This window comes from Sinohyriopsis cumingii, unplaced genomic scaffold (genome assembly GCF_028554795.1).
Source record: "Sinohyriopsis cumingii isolate HCF-2022 unplaced genomic scaffold, ASM2855479v2 utg001937l, whole genome shotgun sequence".
NCBI lineage: Eukaryota > Metazoa > Mollusca > Bivalvia > Unionida > Unionidae > Sinohyriopsis > Sinohyriopsis cumingii.
Genome location: NW_028316085.1, coordinates 116,180 through 134,980, shown reverse-complemented (window position 1 = coordinate 134,980; position 18,801 = coordinate 116,180). Strand labels below are relative to the sequence as shown.

Sequence of the window (18,801 nt, the reverse complement as noted above, 5' to 3'; positions counted from 1 at the left end):
ACCCAGTAGAACTTGATCTTGTGATTGCAGATACGGGGTAGCGAAGGGTATTATTGTCGCGGCAGCGCGCGTGTCTAATCGACGGTACAAATATTAGCACAGTCGTTAGCTATTGCGATGGTGATTCTCCGCAGTTCGCTCATCTGAGATCTTCGATGCTCGCGTATTCGTCAATAAACCTGTTATCGATGATTAACCGGTTTCCGATTAATGCTGTTAGATTTGCTTCTGATTCATTTTATGTAAGTCGACCGAAAATGGCTCTTTTGTACCTATTTATCGACGGCAGTGGTGATCCACATTATGTTTGTTAGAGAACAAATCGCTAACAAATATGTAATGATTCTGAATCGGACGATATTAAACGTCCTGCGATGTATTACCGAAATGATAAATGGTCAGAATCGCGATCGTTTCGGTCAGTAAATGATCCAATCGCGAGACATAGCACGGTCTATCTTAATGGTATTAGTGGTTCCAGTAAAACAACACGTGTGTTAGAATTATTTAAACACTTAAACATGATTGTCTTGACTCCATCTCGCCGTCTTGCCAGAGATATGACACAACGGGGAGTTAAGTCATGCACGTATCACAGCTTCTTTCGATGGCGTGGTGACTTGTTGACCCTCGAGCGAATGGATACAAATATATTACTAAAATCATTATATGGGGCAAGAATATACTGTGTCCAGATACATTTAAAATGTTTCTCGACTGGCCGATGACGAAAAGCACGGACAAGTATCATGTCTCGCGATCAAGTACAACCTTCTCAGTTTACAGGAGAATCACCGAATTGCTGGCTACGCAACTACGTCAACGTGTACCAGAAAATATTGTACGACCACTGATAAGGCGATGAATTATTACGAGAATTAAAAAAACTTAATCAGATCATAGCTAACAAGATTCAGCGTGAAATAATGCCTAACATAATTCCAGAGACACCAATATCTGGTTTATGGAACTTATGTTGACCTAAAGATCTGTTAGCTGTATCACGAAAAAACGTCCTTAATTCACTTCTTCATAGATTATTTTAGCTTCACATTGATTTATGATTCAGAGGATACACGCAGACAAATTATTCTGGCCACGATTCCAGGAACTAATACCCAGCAGAAATTGATTCTTAATGATAATGTTGAAGTTCCCGTAGAGCTGTACATAATGCTCTGTCGGCGGAGGAAACGAGGTCAACATGTTGGACTCTAGGAAATGCGATAACAATTCATTCTTCGCAAAGGGATACAAATCTGATACGAATATCTGGATTGTCGACGATAGCATCGAATGGTCAAAGTTAGTATATTTGGCAGTGTCGAAAATTAAAATAATGTCTAAACTGCTCAGAATTGTCTACGATAAACCAGACACGGCGTCGAAGAAACCGGTTGGGGAAAGAAACGTGCCAGGCACGATTAAGAAAATAATAGGTGGTTATGCACGAGAGGACAAAAAACAATCATCGTCAGTTCGATCTTGATGTTAAAGTTATCATGACGTTGAAACAAAAACAAAATAATCACTGCGCCTAATGTAACACAATAATGATGTAGCAATATTTTCCTAATGACGTACGAACATTTACCGTGGAGAGAATCGATAGTAGTATTGGCCACACACGCGAAAATGTCACCTGACATGTATTGAATGTAACATACATAGGGGAGCAAGCTCCCTCAAGCAAGCTCTTCCGCCCTGCGACTGAGGTCGAGCCGTGTCTGCGAAACCGTATCCAACTTGTTGGTAACTGGGTATCTTCATGAATTACCTTTAATTGTTGATAACCAAATCCACGTTGAGGAGTCGATGAATCTAGTCCGTAGATTGCAAGCTGGCCAGTACATCTTACCTAGCTGGAAGTTAAATGTTTGGTTATACTCCAGATGCGATCAGTTGCTCCTGCATCACCACCCTCAAGTTCACCAGGTTCATACAAATACGTGACTGGCACGTTGTTGCCAGCACTGGTTGTTGTAATGGATTTCCTGTTGATTTTCGTCGTGGTATGTGGTTTTCATGATTGCATCGATGGGTTTCATGTTCATTCCACTGGTGATTCTTTGCTCAACGCGGTATCACTGAGATAGGAACGCAACACATTCGCGTGATCTGTTCTTGCTCAGTAGTTTCTGCACTTACAGATGTCCAAACAATCGCACATCAAGTGTCCGATTAAATTGATCAAATTAGCGCCTAATCACGATGTAACGCGGTGTGTTCACGTTTGCTTTTAACTATATGTTGTAGCACCCGCATTGATACTGCACTGATAAATTCTTTGCCGGGATCAACCTACAGCAACTTCGAGGATCGCTGTCGATTGACAGTTGAGTGTGACTTCGACTTTTTTTTTTGTCGATAGCGGTTCTGCTTCTTTGTATCTGCTTGCAACGTCGAAGACAATCAACACGTATTTCTATGTGCGCAGTTTCCGTGATGTGCGAATGACGTAATGTAGTAAAAACAGCATATCTGCCTGATCAACATTTTAGGGCGAACTGACATCAAACCGTCCATCCTGGATCGTTTTGGTACGTGGTAGCTAAATTTGACATATTGCCTGTCGTGACAACCAATCTGCCACTCCAGCACGAGTGAAACAAGTGTATAGGCGGGTTTGCTAATCACTGCTGTGCATCTCCAATATCTTCTTGGACTATAATAAATCGACTGCATAACATTATAATCGGACAATTAATTGTCTGCTCCAACGGCTAGTTTACCACACATCGCTGATCTTATCAACCATTAGGCGACTGATTATCGAATAGTTTTATTTTTTATCAATAGCTTGATCAATCTTATTTACCGGAAATTCGTCTGGGTTTAGTTGTTGCTCAAACTGATAATGAGGTGACTCAGCTGGGGCAAACTTTAGTTATTGGCACCATGGTAGATGAACAATGATGATATGATGTTCTTAAGGAATTCAAAAAGGCTGAAAGCAATAAAGGTATTATTGAATTTATCACTGATGTCGATGATGCGCCCTCCGTAGAGGATCTTGACGGAGTTGTCAGCAATCTAGTTGTTTACGATGATGTTATTATTGACAAACAAACAAATCCGGCCAGAATATTTTCACGAGGCAGGCATATGTTATTTACGTTACGAAGCGATACACTCATATCCCCAAGGTGATCAGATATAACTGTACGTTTTTTATTATTGTTAACGGTGTTGACACATACGCTGAGAAATCTTCATCAGACTTGGTGTCCATATGACGTGGATAGAAAAAAGTTTAGAAACTTCTTTGCACATTCTCAGAAACCCCGCATGGATTTATTACACTAAGTTTACATGATCCAGCAACACGCTATCAAACTAGTCTTGATAAAAGCCTTGTATTAAAGAAATACACTCACTGTATAATGAACCACGGAACTATTAACGAGATTGTCTCTGAGATTAAACAATTACAGCAAGATAGTCTCGTAATTCAACTCGATGTTGACACAAATCAACGACGGTTTTGAGATGATACAGCAGCGAAGTGAGGAGGTCAGATAAACACTAGGGGTAGAATATAAATGTATAAAATTACTCCAACGAGAAATAGAATTATCATTGCCGGATTTACATGAACAACATGATATTGCTAAATATGTTCCACTGACAAGCGCCATTGAGGAAATGCTATCAGAGCTGTCTCGACATTATGAAACTCGAGCGGCTGTAAGTGCTTGTACGAGGCAGCTAAAGAAACATGTGCTTGAATCCGCTAGGATTCCTGAATCCATGGAATAGCAACGTCGCCAGTATTATACAGATTATCGAGAAAAGAAATAACGACAAAAAATATTTTAAGTTTTGTTATTTGTTTTGTAATGGTGGGCGTCACGGCTGTCACGCAAGTACAAACTGACAGTCAATTCTAAACCAAGCGTGTCCAGTAAATTACCATTTTGGTCGGTTCGACGAAAATGTATTCGTGGCAGCGTGGATTACGACATCGTATATAAACATGATTAACGGGCACTAACACAATGGAATGACCCGGTGGGACATCCGGAGAAAAGCTATTATGAATATATCCCTGCTGAACCTGCCCGTGGGATGATTGTAAGGACTATATATAATTACCGTCGACTTCGCCACAGACTAGATTTACATAACTCATCGACATGATATTGACAATGCCGGCGATACATGACGACCAACACCATTCGGATCGTTGTGATGTTCGTGAATAATTGAAGGACCATTTATTTTTTCCCATGCAGCATTAATTTCGGAAAATATTCTTGAATCATGTCATCGCGAACCTTAACCAGTTTTATATTAATTCAACGGTGGTAGTACTCTGACGGACGTGGTTCGTCTTCAGTTATCATAAAAATATCAAAAAGTAACTTTTTATAATTTGGATCAATACTGTTTATTTTGTGAACAACTTCAATTGAAAATGAAGTTTCTTTCATCAAATGGTTCAGATGTTTTATTATATTAATATTTTTTTCTGATAATAATCTTTTGGATATTCAGTCAAATACTGCTCGAAGATCGTCGAAGATTGGTTTGTGTATTTTCATATTCCTGCGCAATCGCACTGACGATTTCTCCTATTTCAGGAATTGGTATGCTACTATCCAGATGTGACCCTCCCAAGAAGAGCCTCCGGTAATCTTTGGTGTTCATAAAAAGTTTCAAACGGTGAATAATTATGTAGCTGTGGTTGTCGTGGTCCAACATAAGCTTGCACGTCCGGCCATCCCAACACGGTTCTGATGAACGACTTATATATGTCAGCGGCGTATTCAGACGATGTTATTTTTATGACTCGTGTACTTTGATATCGATATTTGATTATTTTCCCATCATTGATTTGATGCTACGCTGAAGTTCATCATTCAGCTGTTCGATTTGATATGATCCTCGGGCGGGGGATCTTTCATCAGTCTTGAAGTTTTGTGAGAATATCAGCGAATTGTTGGCGAATAATTCACCAAATGATTTTTCCCTGATTTTTGGCCAACTATAATAAAGTCATAATTGTACCAGTGCGATCTCAAGTCACCGTCCATTGGTGGATTTTATCGGAGTTGGAAACCTGATATCAAATTCCGGCTGCGTTGACGTCGCTGATAGCATCGTGGTCGTCAGCGGTGTTCTGTTAACTGTGTGGTTATTTATGCGGTCATTATTGTCTATACGGCGGATTCTAAATGTGGCGCTGCAAACGTTGACTTTTTTTGACGCAGGTATGGTTGCGTTCTTCTGATACCGATAATACATATCTCTAATTGCAATAAATTCATTGTCTGATATTGCATAGTCGTTTAACTCTACTGTCTGTATCGATGATATATTTATGAACGCATAGGTTGCTACGTACGTGATTTATGTGTGTACATGTAATTTTTTTTTACTGGCACACTTATATAGTTTTCGCGATAATATTAAGGATACCAGCAACACCGACAACAACAGCGACAACGATGCCTACTAATGGCGATATCACGTGCGTCACTGATAACGTACCGATTAACGTCATTGTTTCAGCGACCAACGAGTAGACCGCATGTACAACATTGTCGATGACGATGATTCGTCTGCGGCATTTTTTTCGGTTTTGTCATGTACTCGTCGATAATTTATTCAGCAATGCCTTCCACGTACATGCTTAATTTGTGGGATTCATTGTGGTGTACTAAGTAATCAATTTTGGTGTTTTCGCGACGAACTCCAGACACCACCAATATATTGCTGGTCTTAGAATTTTGTATTCTACATCCAATATAAATGTTTCCTCGGTATTTTGATTTAACATGTCTGACACGTTTCAAGAAATACTGTCGATAAATTGACGCCATGGATACCTCGTAAATACCATACATTTCGTAGTGCTGAACACGCACAACCTGTACACTCCGTTGACATCAGCGGTATGTTTGAGGAAGTTGTTTTGTTATGACCATGTTGCTAATCAAGACGCTACTGTAATAAACGGAGTCGTATCAACTACATCATCAGTAATATTTTCTGATTTTTATGCGCTGTTATCGATTCGTTTGTGAATTTCAGTGAGCTTAATGTCGATGATATTTGGAACCCCCAAAAAATCACCGATGACTCTAAGTATATTCTGCAATGACTCGTAAACGTGGCTGCATGATTTTATATTCATATCTGAATGTGGCCAATCCATCGCTGATAAACGACGTGCTTATCGCGATGTCGTTGTTGTCAACATATTTCTTGGTTGCGGCGTCATCATCCGATTCTGTTTCTTTCAAATTAACAATACTATTTCCGCTCCTATTGAGTTCGCCGGTCATTGTATCGCCGGCTTCATCAACACGTGTAAATATCTCTCCTATGGTCTCTCCGATTGATTCCCACGAGTCCTTGATTTTCCAACATCAGCAAATGCCACGATGTTATCGTTTCTGCACCTCAAAGTTGCAGGATAATATCGACCCATTTGATATTTCTCGTCTTTAGCCTCCCATGCTGATCCTGAAAAAACAACGACCTCATCCTGAACAACCCCTGCGAGATGCATAAGATCAGCAAGTTCATCTCGTGTCGCAGGCAGAGAGACCAACGTTATTTACTATTATAAACTCTTAACCTGGTTAAAGCAACCACTAGTGTACTCGTGCACGACTTTATGAGGCTGCGCTCATGACCTTGACACAGCGTTAAGTACATCACGTACTTATAGACCGCGTATGGTGGATCCGTCATTGTCTGTGTTGGTAATGTTGAATACTGGATTGGAGTACCTTTTACTTTGTTAGCGATTCTGCTGATGTCCTGTAAGAATTCTCTCCGTGGGGCAAATCCAAACAAATCAAAATAAACAACACTACATGGATCAACCGCTTATGCTACCCAATGTGTAACGGGACCAGAACGGCCATCGGGATTAATGATACCAGTTTCAACAAGTTTTGGTGATTCCGGTGTCTAATCACACATAAAAACACATCTGCATTTTTTTTTTTTTTTTTTTTTTTTTTTTTGTATGTGTACTAGCTGAGCAGCATCAAGTAAATCAAGATTGGACATGGGGAGTTTTATCGAAACGTTCCTGGCAATCTTCGACCCCTTCGTTGTTTTTTAGGTGTTTAATCCGTGTGCTGATACGTTTTCCGTGCCATGGCAGCAGCTGTTCCAACGGCACCGAGTGGGGCTGCTTTTGCAAATGTTGAAGCAGCGCTGGTAGTCATTACTGGTATCTCTGCAAAGGGGAAACATGCCGCTGGTTTTTGCATTGTCGGTGATTTCATTCGCCATAGAGATCAAGTCGTAAGCAATTTTTTTCTTTTTTATATTCTTCGCGTCATTGTAATGATTAAGCTGACGTTCATTCCGCGATAATTTATTTGGTTTTTGCAACGCCGCTGATTTCAGAGATATTTTTGCCCCATAATCCTTATTTGATGCCGATTACAGCTTTTTAATCTGTCCAGGGGTCAGAGTAATGTTGATGTGAAGATATGTCATTATAATATTAAGAACGCTATGAACATTTACATGTTTTCAACGGGCGCATCAATGACTTTCATTCGTCCACCAACACCCTGAAGCAAAATTGTTTTTTTTTTCGACAGCATAACGGCGATTTCTCTGTGACCACTAAGACCTGCCAGTAATACACCTATTCGAGTACGGAAGTGTATGTCGCGACCGATTGTCTAAACAAATCACGTCGCCACTGATTGCCTAAACAAATCTGGGTGGTTCAGTAAAACATAAAGGATCGGATATAACGTTATAAAGTCCTGCTGAGATATCTGCAATTTAGAATCAACATTCTGTTCACGCCCCTTGACTGTCATCAACCGCTGATACGCACGTGCAACATGATTGTAGTTGAAATTCACCAGCATTTCATCGGATGGTTCTTGATGTCCATTTATTCGCAGATAAACTTCATTAACCTCGAGCGTGTCAGACACCATTGGGTTACGTTCTTATGAACCTACTCGGGAGTTTTCCTGAAGCACTACAGATATATGTCATGGTGCCGAAACTCCTTGCTTTGATGCTATCTGCCATGTGAATAACCCAGCACCGTTACTCTGGACGCTGTCTGTGGTCATCGTCAGCCACCACTGCGTTGATTTACCGCCGCACTTCATGAAAATGGAGCAGCCGGTGTTCTTCAACAAGTGATGGTGTCATTGTTGGCATCTACAGGACCACAACGAAAGCTTTGTCAGTTTCACCTTGTCAGCCTCAACTATATCGGGGCACTTTATTGCATCGTTGTTCGTGGCTTTTCAAAGATGTGCGACAGTGGAATCACACATGAAAATTTGTCATTGTCATGTAACATGGATCGACTTGCTGCTAATCACTGTTACTTTACGGTTCTGGTGGTGATCACTGGTGTCCTTCGTGAACATCATTGACGGACCAGCGGACCGCGAATAATCATCGGAATATCTTGCCCGACCCAATATGCTCGTAGCAACCTCTATTTTTTCGAGGCATGATTCAATGTTATGTCCATAAAATGCTGACCGTGACACTGTTAAACAATGAAATATCACCATTATTAACACAACCAACTCGATCGCCAACTCCGTATGCTGTATTATCTGCTTTCAAATTGACCTTCCATCTCAATAAATGCCACAGGCGGGCATGAAATATCTGCTTGCACCATGAACTTGCACCTCGATTTGTCAATGTGCGGCAGGTGCACGCGCATCATAAGGATAATACGGATAATCACGCACTGATTCATCTTTGAGGACTGTCGCGTCCATGTTAAATGCGGGATCAGATACACGCTTAAAAATTGTATGATGTTATTTTGTTGTTTAGAATGACCGTCGATCCAGGACACTTCCCGCTACCAGACTAGTTATATTTTTGTCAATCCCCGCTGCGGCTTGTTTTGTCGGAGATGGCTCAGCAGCCAGTTCTTTCATTCGCTCATTTGCGGCTTGATTTATTGTTTTGCCGACATTTGCTGGCATCACTTCGATGGTGAGCACTTGTACATTCTGTGGTTTTCGTCGTATTAATCGCACAAGTCTGTCCCGGATTACTGAGAATACTTTACCAACAACATCGCCACCAGTGCCAATACCCTTATCATGAAAAACTTCGATGGCTTTCACGCCTAGATCTTTTGCAATCGGAATAGCTTCTGGGGCTATCCTTCTAAATAAATCTTGAATAGCATCACAGTGTTCATCTCCGTAGATTGCATTATAAACCGATAATTGTGAATTTATCACCCGTACGTTTTCAGGTCCACGTTGGACATTGTGTGTAATCATGTTATTTTGTTATCGCCGATCTAATTGGTCAATCACTGTAGTAATTGTTGGTAATTTCATCACTTAGTGCCAGATAGACGCTGCTGTCCATGACTACACCGGTATATAAAAGCTGACAAATAACAGCTGCTTCATTGATGATTTCATGGAAATTATTGCTCGTCTTTCACCAATCAAACGTTCTAATTGATCAACATCAGCGAGGATGTTATTTGGGCAATATTTATCTGGAATAACCGGCCATGTTTGTTTTATATGATGTCGATCGCGCGTGGAAAGGCCACTTTCGGTTGCTCCTTCAGGTAGTTCGTCGTTCGGTTCTGGTTGTGGTTCCAAATGGGTCAAAAAGCTGTATTTTTAGAGGGACAATGCTCCATTTTGAGTTACTTTTATATATTTTCGTATTTAGCAATATTGCTTTTTTCATTTTGGTATTTATGATATTTTGTTTGGGCCCCAAGCGAAATCGAGATCGCCTACTGCATCCTTTCTTCACCTCTCACCCAGTCCTGACATATTTGACGTTATTAGGTTTGGTCCAGCATTGAACATGGTGTTAAATTTATTTGTATGGGAGCTACAACTCACATTAAGATAGTAAGTCAACACATCTAAGCCTATCAGGGTGTTTAAATATGCAGTGTTTACCTAAACACATTGAATGTATTGTATGGAGAAATAAAAACCTTTGAAGCTCTTGAATTATTCTGTCCCTTAAGGAAAATGAAAAAATGAAACATTGAAATTAATATATTTAAATGCCAGTTGATTACTCCAAAGGGACATTATGCGAGAAATTCTGTTCCAGTAATGACGTATATTGTATTTACATTTGACAATATGTGTATGAGTATACAATCTCTCTTTTGAGACCAAATTAGTGAAGTTTATTTCGCGTTTCTAATTCTATATGTATTATACTCTTTCAGGAAGACAGAAAGAAGAAAGAAATGGTAAGTATCATCATGTCTGCTTTCAGTCAAAGTTAAAAAATATTGTGCATTCCTGACGGCCGTTCTGTGATTGTTAGATATGTACAGGTATCATGAACTGTTCTTCGAATTTGACTCATCTTTTTGGCATGAACATCAAGGTTATTAGTTCATTTTAATGTTTCTTTATCTTTTGGTGATTAATTATCAATACGATCATTTTGTATTCAGTGCATATCACCTGAACAGTTTGTGATACAAGTCGAAATGGTAAACAAGTTAAACAACACGTATATTGATATTAATGGTTCGAAGGTTTGGAAGAAGGTGGAAATTAAATTTCTAGTCCCCTCGTCATTAACGAAATAACGATCAGCGTGTCTGAAGTTTTGGTTACATCATGTAAAGCTCGAGGCTTCTAAAGGCTGAAAACCAACTTTATCGACTATCTGTATCACTACTTTTGGTATTTGCCAATTACTAGTTATGTTATACTTGGGGTTTGTTATGTTGACTGAAACAAGCTGTTAAATTGATTGTTGTGGGTACCCACATTAAGATATTATTAAGTCAGCGCATGCGTTATAAGGTTGAACTGGACATTCTTAATCAGGTGCACTTCCTATAAAATATCGACTAGGTTAGCTATAGGTGAGACTTAAGTTATTCTGAAAATGGCAACATTTAACGGACAAATTGATATACGAAACTTTGTATGCATAAACACAGGCACGCTCACAAATAATACTAATAATAATAATGAGGACTTTGTATAGCTCCTAATCTGTATAATCCCTAAGCGCTTTACAACATTAGACAACACCTATAACTTAATAAACATATATAATGATATTATTAAAAAACAAATACAATGAAATTAGAAAACATAAAAAAACATACTGAAAATATTTAAGTTTGGAGACATTATTAAGTCTTTAAGTTTGTTCTTGCAGTGGAAATTAGTGAGTTTTAAGAGCACTCATGAATGGGATCACTGTGTCTTTGTGTCTAAGGTCAGTGGGCAATTCATTCCATGTTGCTTGGCCGTGGTATGCAAAATAACGTTGTCCCAACACACACATGCATACACACACACAGGAATTTAAGTATAAAGTAGCCATTATCTATAATGTACTAAAAAAAGCTTTGTCTTTTGTGACCCATTGCGTTGTCCATACTTTTGGCATCTAATGTACCGAAAAAAACTTTTGTGACCCATTGCTTTGTCCATACTTTTGGCCTCTAATGGACTGAAAAAGCATTGTCTTTTGTGACCCATTGCGTCGTCCATAATTTCGTCATTTTTTAAATTCGAAATGACATGATCACATCCAAAATAATACTTTCTTCTATAATATCTATAATAAATATTGTGTCCAAAATATTTGGACTAAATGCCAGGAGAATATTATACTCAGTTTGTATAATTTATAGCATGCAATTAGTGACGAATCGAATAAAAGATAAACAAGAAAGAAACACCCCAGAAAATGTTTGTTATACTTTTAAAAGAAACAAGCAGATGCTCATTCTTAAGCAATGTTATGCGTGCATAGTATGATATGATTACCTCACTTACATAAACAATTCGCATTACACACATAACACTGTAACTACATTATGCAACACAAGTTTGGTTCCTTTGTAGTAAGTGTTCTTTCATAATTGCGTATGCCTACAAAAGTATAGAACATTCCCCAGAAACTTTGCTTTTGTGACCAGGACAGTGATATTTTGAAATTTACATCTTTCCAATGAGAACACGGGAGTATATGTGTCTTTTCGTTCACATAAAGTCAGAAAAACAACATATGAATCAAAATTAACATGTAATTATACTAAAATAATACAAATGACTACAACCAGCTCCACATTGTTTTCGGCCTTGTGATTGGCCAGGAAGCCCCGAACCACTGCGACAAAACTGTTTTAAGTCGCTTTCTCCTTACTAGTGTGCTTCTAGGGGAATTCATTACACTTTAGGATTTTTTTATATGTGGCCCGACGAATCACCGGCTTTGATCTTTGCCTCAGATAGCTTAGAGAAGAAGTCTTGAAGGTACTTGAAGGCTGTAGACTCCTTATCTAGAGCTCTGACAAATTGTTTAATAAGGTCCAATTTGATGTGCAATGGTGGAATCAGTACCTTCCGGGGTTCCACCTATGGCTCCCACTTGACGTTGTTTCTCCCCACAGAGAACTCGGTCCGCTGTGGCCAGTCCCGCCTGTGGTAGTGCGCCTTGGTGTCCCTGCTGTCCCAAAGCAAAGATATCAGCGAAAATTGGTGAAGCCGCCTTGGAGACCCATCAGGAATGAAATCATTTTTAAGCATCCGATGACTTCATCCGTTTTCATCATACGTCAAGGCGTCCATCAAGGTATTGATGACGTTGTAATATTGTTTTGAGGTGCACGGAGTGAGCCAGGAGAAAAGACGGGTACTTGTTTCTACTATAGAGCACCACGGATTTGTGCTCGTGGACGAGCTGTCAATGAAGAGATTCCACGGTGTACTTTTTCGCTCTTGTCTTGATACATTGGCTGCAGACATAGCAAAATTCAGTTAGGAAATAACACATACTACATTCTCTTGCAGCCTCTTGATGCCATCTGAGAAAAATGTAGATATGTATCCACTTAGGCAGCTGGAACTAAACTGAACTTGTGGGCTTAAGGCCCCTGTATTTATACTACTATTTATATTACTGGAAAGTTTTACAAAGTTCTAGAAATTACTCCAAGTTTACGCAGCACTGTATCTACCTTTAATGTTCTGGAAAATAGGTAAGTTTGAAAATATCACTGTCTTGGTCACAAACGCAGTGTTTATGGGGAATGCTAGCCCTTTGCTATCTTTTTGAGGCATAAGCAATTAGGAAATAACACTTACTACCCAGGAACAAAAGAAAAGTTACACGGTGCTATTTGTTAGCTACGTCAGAGCGTCCTTACCTTAAATAAATGTTCAAAAGAGAAAGCTTAAATTTGTATTTACACTCAGTTACTTGTAGACCTTTTATCATCGCTATAATCTTCAAGCTGAAGAAGGGTTAGACCACACCGCTTACTTAATGGATAGCAGAAGTGGCACGTTTTAATGTACTTTTATTTAAGTCTTTGGTAATCAAGGTTTTAATGCCAGGCCTCTGGCATCGTTTCGTCATAAAAAAATTCTCTATGTTTTATTCACTGAGATAATGTTATCATGTAAAGCCAAGTCCAACAAGAACGAAAAAGAAACCTGCAAAGCTGCGATTGACATTACCTATCTCTTCCAGAAAATAGTTTAAACAGATGAACATGATTTATCTTAGCGTAAGATGCATTGATTTGAAACCCGCAACCCAGACGACCATCTACCAAAAACCGTATATGCACTTAATTTTTATGAATTGTCATCATTGTATAATTTACTGTTTGTTCTTATCTATATTTCCGTAATGAAAACAATAATCTTGAATACAATCTTAAAAACAAATCTGATTCTTTTGGTTTGTGTTCTTAAGATCGACATCATGACCACATCCAACAACACGTTTTTAAAACTATTTCGTATAAGAATTGATAATAAAATGACCATTTTCAATATTACAAAGAAATGGCTCATGCTTCTTTTTCAATCTCCTCGAAAATATCAATTCTCCTGTGCCGCATACTGTGGCATATATAAATGTTGTATTCAGTTAAAAAGAATGCATTACTTTGACACAGTATTCGTTTCCTTTGTTAGCCCAGACAGGGCATATTTGATGACTGACAAGCTTTGTTTTAATTACTGTAGACAAATATGCGTATTATACAAGTTACAGGAAATTATGAAAAATACCGAAAATCTCTATATTTATTTGCTTGTTTATAACTGATCGCATGCTTAATGCACTTTTTCCATAAAAAAGTAAATGCACTTCATGGCGGAAAACATTGCAGCTGAGTATTGGTTATCACTTTAGGATACAGAAAAGAGAGAAGAGTTAAAATTCAGAGACCTAAATACAAAGCCAAGCTGTAAAATGGATTTGTTCTAAAGACATTGATTCATGAATACTCTGCTCAAGTAATGACATACGTATGTTGGCATTGGCGAGGATGTGTCTAAGCTCTCTTTTGAAAGAAGTTATGGGACGTTTCATTCACATTGTCTGATCTCAAATTATTATATTATTTCAGGAAGAAAGAGAGAAAAAAGAAAGAGTAAGTATTAAGATGCGTTTTTTTCAGCCAGTAAGTACAAATACTGCTCATCCCTAATGCACCTTTTAAAACGTACGTGGCATACAGAATGAGAGGATGTATGTGCATGGACTATTGCATTATACTGTATATAGTGTTGGGACTGTACCGGATGTTCATAGCGAGATACAGGTTTGTGATTTTGTTGTAAGTAACCATTGTACTGTCTGGTAGAACCATCTGCAGTTCGTTTATTTACTTGTAATGCATAGTGTGAAAGTGCGCAGTCTACAACCAGGTTACGGCTGATGATCCGAAGCGGCTGGAGAGAGAGAGAGAGAGAGAGAGAGAGAGAGAGAGAGAGAGAGAGAGAGAGAGAGAGAAGGGGGCATTGCTGACCTGTCACAAACGGTGATTTGGAAAGTATCGGCAGCCAACCAGTTTACGCTGTGATGACGGCAATTTGAGTCCGATCGGTCACTTGATTATTTGATGCTATTTGTTTTATCTGTATGACAGGACCACAAATTGACTTGCCCGTAAATTTAGTATGTATATGTCTAAAAGAAATTAATAATTCAAATGTAATTTTCAGTTTAATTTAGTTTATGGAATTGATTAGATTTCTATATTTTACACACGGGGGCTCGTGTTGTTCTATTATATATCCCTGCTCGTATCTCTGTTATTCCATCCATTAATTTCATATCTCATCCGGGCAATAAAACCAACGTCAATTATCTCCTAAATAATGAACACCAACGCACCACAATGAGTGGGGATCACACCCACTCAGCCACCTCTAACAGTGACCATTTTTTTTCTAATGTATAATCATAGTCTTATCATCATGTTCTTGATAAATATTTTATTCATTTATTTGAAGAATATGTCATGGGTTTACGAATAAATAAAACATACGCTATTGACAATTAAGGCTTTAGCAGGAATAAACAGATGATAATCATTTCAAAGGTCATACTATTTAAAAACATTTAATTGTGTCTGTCCACATGTCACAGCACACTTTACATTTTGCACGGTACGGCTTTATTTTATCATTCCGTGACGCCAACAGCGAGAAGCAAGTTTAGAATATTAAATGCACAGTCTGATCGAGAAAGGAGAAACAAAAACGAAACGTAAACTGCTGAAAGTGGAGATTGGATGAAGGGCTTGTCTGGCATTTTCTTTGCTGTAGAAATCATCAACTTACTGTACTAGTGATGGAGTTGTACAATCCTTCAAGATTTGTGTGCATGTCTATTTATTGGTGTCTAACCACCAAAATATACTCCTTTTGCCAGACAATTAGAATTAGCCTATGACAAAATAATGTGTGGCTTATTCAATTCTACATCTTCAGGATAAAGATGGGACAGAAAGGACATGCAGTTGAACTTTGGAGACTTAAGCTCGAAACAACCCCAAGAGTAGATTAATTCAAAACGAAATCGATTGTTGAATATTCCGCTCAAATAATGATATACGCGTATTGTTATTCGAACATATGCCCATGAGAGTCTGTCCTCTCTTTTGAGAACATATGAGTAAAATTTCCTTCACGGTTTCTAATATCATATTTTTACATTGTTTCACGATGAAAAAGAGAAAAAGGAAAAAGTAAGTACTACGTAAATAATTGATATCGTTGAACGCTCCAATACAATTTGCTTTGAGTCTTTCAGAATCATACTTGGATCCTACTCTTGTGGCATATTTTGTAAAGAATTAGCATCGGGGAAAATCTTGCTCAGATCAATTCGAATAATCAAGGGTAGAATTACAAGATTCCACATCGTTGACGACGCATTTAAATATAAAATAAAATCATGCATAAAAAAGGTAACGAGGAATAATCATTAGTTTCGATGCGAATACATACTTTTTACAATCAAACTTAAGTACTCTTAGCTGTCAATATAAGTAATACCCGATTATAATTGTTTCTTTGCGGCGTATCTATGAAGGATATTATCACAGGGATTCGTGTCGACGTAGATATGACACGCACGATAGTCACAACATCCAAAAATAGCATCTCGGAGATTCCTCGGTTTCGTACCGATTTAGGTTAGACACGAACATGAGTCGACGTAATCAAATATAACACAGCGATAATTCACATATTTCTAACCAGATCACGACACGTCAGCAGATGTAGACACGCGAAAGGTTCAGATGTTGGTAGACGTGGATTGTATTTAAGCGTATGATTAAGAAAACGCAAGATATAGCACAAACCGAAAGCAACAAATTTACAACTGACTACACAGGTACTCACCGAGATATATTGTGTTGCGTACCTACGGCACGACAAGACGGTTTAACCTGGACACTAACACTTACTACGACGATAAGCCTGATTTTTCCAAGCAAACTATATCGACTAAAGATCAAAACGCAATTGTATCAACGCGCTGAGAACTACAAAAGTATACCACATATTAGCCCTGGATAAAACATTTACTGCGAAAAACAATGAGTCTTGCTTGAGTTTCAACAGTGAGTTATATCCCCAGGCTACAATGCATATCTACTCGAGGGTTCTTATCCTGAAATTAGCCACCACCAAATCAAAACATCAGTCGCTCCCCAAAGATCTTCCCATCGGGTATTTAGTGTCAGACACATTGATGTTTCCGTTATGATCATTATAATGCTAACCCGTGGCGACACTGAGCTTTAACAACAGAGACTACAGCGATGTAGATATTCTCGGGAGATCATTGCGCTGGTGCCTCATACGGCAAACTCCGACGGTAACAGGTTACAATTTCACAAAGCTCGAATCGGAAGCATGGCAGATTATAGCCGTGGCGTTAATACACATTGCAATATGTTCTAACATACTCACGACTTTATTGATTGTCTGGCGTATTTTCGTGATACAGAAGAGATACGCCTATATATAAATATAGATAATGCTATCATACAGGTTAGATAATTTTTAATTCGTACTCTACGGCTATTCGAACCCAGGTCCGCGGGTGAACGACACCAATCGCCTTGCCTACACACACGAGCCTTTATTCCCTCACGACTAAGTACAAATCACCAAAAACATGATGTTACTCAATCGGTGTTATATGCACTCGTGCGTAGCAGACATACTCGCATGACGACCTAGTAATTAATTGTCATGTATATAAAGAGTCATTCCGGATTCCTATGAAATAAATCAAGGGATATGGAATTAATTACAGAGAATTATAAATATACACCAGACAGAACGGAAAGTGCTATCTCTGGATTCCTATAGGAGAATGCTTGATAATAGTAGGCAGAATTAATATTTTATTGCAAAAAAATACTTTCATTCAGGTTAGATAATTTTTACGTCGTACTTTACGGAGATTCGAACCCAGGTCTGCTGGTCAATCACCCATCGCCTTGCCTGCACACACGAGCCCATATTCCCTCACGACTAGGCACAAATCACCAAAAACATGATGTTACTCAGTCGGTGTCATATGCATTCGTGATTAGGAGACTCACTCGCACTAGTAATTAATTCTCCTGCATCTACACAGCCATTCCGGATTCCTATGAAAGAAATCAAGGTATATACAATTAATTATAGAGAATTATAAATATACACAGACAGAACGGAAAGTGCTATACCTGGTCGAAAATGACGCCTTTCTCCACAAAAAAATCTTCAACGAAGATCGAATCCAGAAGAGAAAAAAAAAATCTCAAACTCGATAAACCCATCTACGTGGGAGAGGTCATTCTCTCCAAAATGGTCATTTACGAGTTTCATTATGATTTTATCAAAAGCATTACGGAGATCGGGCTACTCTTGTAATGACCGATATAGGCTTACTTGTGTTGAAAATTCAAGCCGAAGTTTTTTTGGCAAGACATGTTTGACCACAACAAACTCTTCATCTCAGCGACTATCCCACACATACACGTTTCCACTGCGAAGACAACAAACACGTCCTAGGAAAGTTCAAAAACAAAAGCAATGGAACACTCAGTGTAGAGTTTATCGGACTTCTATCCAAAATGTACTGCATCGCTCTTGACGATGGCACCATCAATAAAAAGCCAACGTGTCAAAAGAAACTGTCGTCGGTAAAATCGCTACCGTATATCACTGCAGACAAGTACACTACAAGGACATCTACAGTATTAGACCATGAGAACATTCCCATCCCATCGAGATCACATCTCTACGCTACTCATTAACACAACATGACGTGCTCCTTTGATGACAAACGATACTCAACATATGACATTCAAAGATTCGCCATCGGATACACACATGGATATAAAAAAAACGATAATATATATTAAAAACACACTGACACAAAAACACACACTCTCACGTACAACACAAAACAATCAATTGAGGCAGAAACCCCGATACCCTAGCTGTATATATCAAGGGGGCATCGCTTACATTTTCACACAGAAAATAGTGAGCCAGAACCTCC

At 38.7% G+C, this 18,801-nt stretch overlaps 1 protein-coding gene across 7 annotated transcripts in view; it reads left to right on the top strand.

Moving 5' to 3' along the window:
- LOC149771356 (E3 ubiquitin-protein ligase TRIM33-like) overlaps positions 1–18,801 on the top strand; it is a 137,050-nt gene that overhangs the window by 7,459 nt on the left and 110,790 nt on the right. For all 7 annotated transcript variants that reach the window (XM_089948557.1, XM_089948556.1, XM_089948555.1 and 4 more), the window contains exons 2-3: positions 10,184–10,207; positions 14,354–14,377. In XM_089948557.1, coding sequence (XP_089804683.1) covers positions 10,184–10,207; positions 14,354–14,377 — 48 coding nt within the window. The remainder of the gene's footprint in view (positions 1–10,183; positions 10,208–14,353; positions 14,378–18,801) is intronic.